At 69.3% G+C, this 3,428-nt stretch overlaps 2 protein-coding genes across 2 annotated transcripts; one reads left to right on the forward strand and one right to left on the reverse strand.

The window, feature by feature from the left end:
* Positions 1-37: 37 nt before the first annotated feature.
* MNEG_13456 (Uncharacterized protein) lies at positions 38-2,250 on the reverse strand (the record flags this gene model as incomplete). Its single annotated transcript, XM_014038071.1, has 5 exons — positions 38-55; positions 241-476; positions 681-816; positions 1,021-1,191; positions 1,537-2,250. 5 exons carry the CDS (start codon positions 2,248-2,250, stop codon positions 38-40), a joined length of 1,275 nt encoding a protein of 424 aa, XP_013893525.1.
* A 376-nt stretch (positions 2,251-2,626) lies between these two features.
* Positions 2,627-3,173, forward strand: MNEG_13457 (hypothetical protein; the record flags this gene model as incomplete). Its single annotated transcript, XM_014038072.1, has 2 exons — positions 2,627-2,743; positions 3,003-3,173. The coding sequence occupies 2 exons, from the start codon at positions 2,627-2,629 to the stop codon at positions 3,171-3,173; spliced, it is 288 nt and encodes a 95-aa protein (XP_013893526.1).
* Positions 3,174-3,428: the final 255 nt, after the last annotated feature.

A 3,428-nucleotide genomic window follows, 5' to 3' on the forward strand; every position in this document is an offset into this window, starting at 1 on the left:
GGTTGAGGGGGCGTGGAGGGTGCGCAAGGCGCAGAGCTCAGTTGGTGAGGGCGCACTCGCGCGCGCGCACATACACACACACACTCACAAACACAATACATAAGACACACAAACACACACAAACACGCGCATGCACCCACACATGTGCACAAGCACACACACACACGCACACACACACACACACATGCGCGCGCACACAGACACATGCACGCACACACGTCCGCAATTCGCGGCGCCCACCTCCCTCACGACCACGGGCTTCATGGCCGGGTGCTGCTCCAGCAGCCGCCCCAGCAGGAACCCCGCGTTCGACGCCACCTTGCGCGAGGGGTCCCCCAGCTTGTTCACCAGCGCCGCCAGCAGCCGCGCCTCGCCCTCGGGCTTCGCGCTCAGCAGCGAAGACAGCGCCTTGGTGGCGCGCTCCTGCGCGGGGGGACCGCGCACGGGGGCGTTGGCGCGGGCGCGGGCGCGGCGCGCTGGGGCTCGGCATAGCCGGCTGCGGAAGGCGGCCCCTGCGGTCGAGGCCTTTCGGCCCCGCAAGGCCGCAGCCGGCATCACGACCACGCAGCCCTCCACTCCGAAAGCACCCCGCGTCGCCCCATGCCGCGTCAACCGATGCATGCCGCGTCAACAATTCCCCGCTGCCCCGCCCCATGCTGTTTCGTCCCATCTGCCATGACGTGCCTTGAGGTAGTCGAGGGGGTCTGTGCTGGTGCCCTCCAGCAGGCCCACAAACTGGCTGTAGCGCGACTTCATAGCGTCCTCCACGCACCACAGCAGCAGGTGCTTCTCGCCCGCGCGGCCCGGCGGCAGCGCCTGCGCGTTGCGTTCGCCGCGAGCGACCGCGCGTGCGCGTGCGTGGGCGCGTGCGTTTGCATACGTGCGAGGTGCCGGCACAGCGGGCAGCACGGCCGCTGAGCACCACTCGTGCGGAGCCCCGGCGCCGCCGCCGCGTGCGCGCGTGCGGCTCGGCCCCCGCGGCAAACCTGGGCCGCGTTGCCCCCTCCCTGGGCCCCGCACCTGCAGCGGCTGCTGCTCCAGCACCCGCAGGCGCCTGTCTGGCAGCAGGCAGGTCAGGAAGAGCTCCTGCAGCGCCTCCAGCGCCTTTGCCACCACGCCCTTGCCGCCCTTGCGCTTCGCCATGAGGGACAGCAGCCCGTCCAGGGATTTCAGGTTGGCCGCCGCAGACTCCTTTGGGGAGCAACAGGGCGAGGCAGCGGGCGCAAGGGGCGGGCGCAGGGCGTTGACACGCAGGTCGGGCGGCCGTGCGCGCCTGGATGGGCGGGGTGAGGGCGCCTGGGGGGAGAGAAGGGTGGGAGCGCCGGCGACAGCGGCACCGGGCGCGACGTGCGCCGCCCGCAGGCACGCGGGCTGGCGGCGGCGGCGTCAGTGTGCGAGGCGGCCGCGCGGCTAGTGCTGCGCCGGCCACCTTGCAGGCTGCGGGAGACTGGCGCCGGGCCCGCTGTGCGACCTGCCCAGCTCGGTGCCACACCTCTCTTCACATCCGTCCCTGGCCCCATGCGGCCGGCCCCTCACCTGCACCAGGAGCGTCATCGCTGCCACCTTGTCCGCCGTCGTCCCGCCACGCCGCACCTGCCCCAGCCACCGGTGGTCCGCCGCGTTCCGCTTCTCCAAATCCCGCTCGAACGCCGCCGCCTCGCGCTCGATCAGCTGCTCTCCGGCCGCGCGCAGCTTCTCGGCGGCTTCCTCGCCGAGCGGCGGGCGGCCGGCGGGGTCGAGCTTCGGCAGCAGGGCGGCCGCCTCGAACCAGATGGTGGGCTCGTCGTGGCTCATGAGCGATCTGCCCTTTGACTCGCCCGGCCGCGGGCCGACGGAGTCAACCCAGGTGCGGCCCTGCACCGCCTCATCGTGAATGCGCTGCGCCTCGGCCGCGGCCGCCGCCGCGGCCGCCGCGGCCCCGGGGCCGGCGGCGGTCTTGCCGCCGCGCGGCCGCGGATCGTGCTGCTGCTGCTGCTTCTGGCCCTTGCCGTGTGGCGCGCCATCGCTCGGGCGACCATTCTCGTCGCGCCGCTGCTGTTTACCCTTGCTACCCTTGGGTTGCTGGGCGTCGCGGTTGCCGCCGTCGGCCGCCGCCGCCCGCTGCTTTGCTTTGGCCGGTGCGAAGTCGTCATATTCAAACGCCCCTCCGCCTGCGCCACTGAGACCGAGCTGCGACGCAAACGCCTTCACCTCAGCCAACAGCTCGGGAGAGTCGTTCTCGGCCTCTTTTTTCGGCATTCCTTTCGCCATTGATCTCACTTGCAATGTAGCTGCCACTCAGGGCGCGTTTGTTACCTTCTGACACATGCATCGGCCTTTATATGCGCCATTCAGCGGTGCTGTCGGCGCAGTGCCCCACCGTTGTTTCTGGTGCCCCACAAACTGCCCTTCATACGATGTTTCAGAGGGCGCAGACCTCAGACCATGAGTCAAATAGCCAGTTCCATTCAACCCACCTCAAACGCAAGTCCCCATCATGTGGATGATCTAGCCCGAAGCTCTAGATAGGAGCGAGTAAGCAGCGCGCAAGGCGTCAATCAGGATCTGGAAGGAGTTGCGGCGCCTTGAGGCATCGGGTGGCGCATACCTCAAACGCAACAGCGCGCAGCGCAGCGGCGCAGCGACCATGCTGCTGCGCGTGCGCGTGACGTCGTTCCTCTCGGGCTTCGGCCTCGCGTCGGCAGCGGCCTTCTACCAGCTGCATAATGACATAAAGAGCAGCAGCACGTTCCTGGCGGCGCAGGTGCGCGATCTGGCGCGCATATGTCTGTCCAGAGCCGATCTTGATGCTTGCTCTTGTGCGTGTATCTTTTCCCGCCGGTCGAAAGCGGCGGGGCCCGTACCACAGGCGCTCAACCGATGTGCAGCAGGGTTGCTGCGACTCCCCGCGGACCGCCGAGCACGGAACGGCTCGTTTTGGCAGCTGCCTGCGACATCCCTCCGTCCCGTTCAACACTCTGATTACGTGACAACGCGCCCACCCCCTTGAAATAACACCGCAGGCCGAGGAGGCGCGGGACAGCCTGGACCGGCGCGTGGCGGCGCTAGAGGCGGCCGTGCTCAAAAAGCAGCCCGCGGCGCCCGCGCCGGCGGCCGCAGAGGCCGAAGCGGTGCTGCTGCATGCGGCAGATGACGTGGCGCACGCCGTAGAGGGCGCCGCGGCCAGCGGATAGCCGGGCGCGGCGCCCGGGCTTCGGGATGCCGCACCAACCCTTGAGGCTGGCTTTGCGCGCGCCGTGCCTGCAAACCCTTTGTGCAGCTTCGTTGTGCAGCTGATCAGAGCTGAGATTGGGATGCGAGCGGCGTCCCGGCAGAGGGCAGCTGGCCGTTCGAGCTGCTCCCACCTACCAGCTGCGACTGTAAGCCTCTGACCAAGGCAAGGCCTTGCGGCGCCACGAGCCGACGTGCTGGACGGGGGGGTGCGGGGC

Source organism: Monoraphidium neglectum, assembly GCF_000611645.1.
Source record: "Monoraphidium neglectum strain SAG 48.87 unplaced genomic scaffold scaffold03837, whole genome shotgun sequence".
NCBI classification, from domain to species: domain Eukaryota; kingdom Viridiplantae; phylum Chlorophyta; class Chlorophyceae; order Sphaeropleales; family Selenastraceae; genus Monoraphidium; species Monoraphidium neglectum.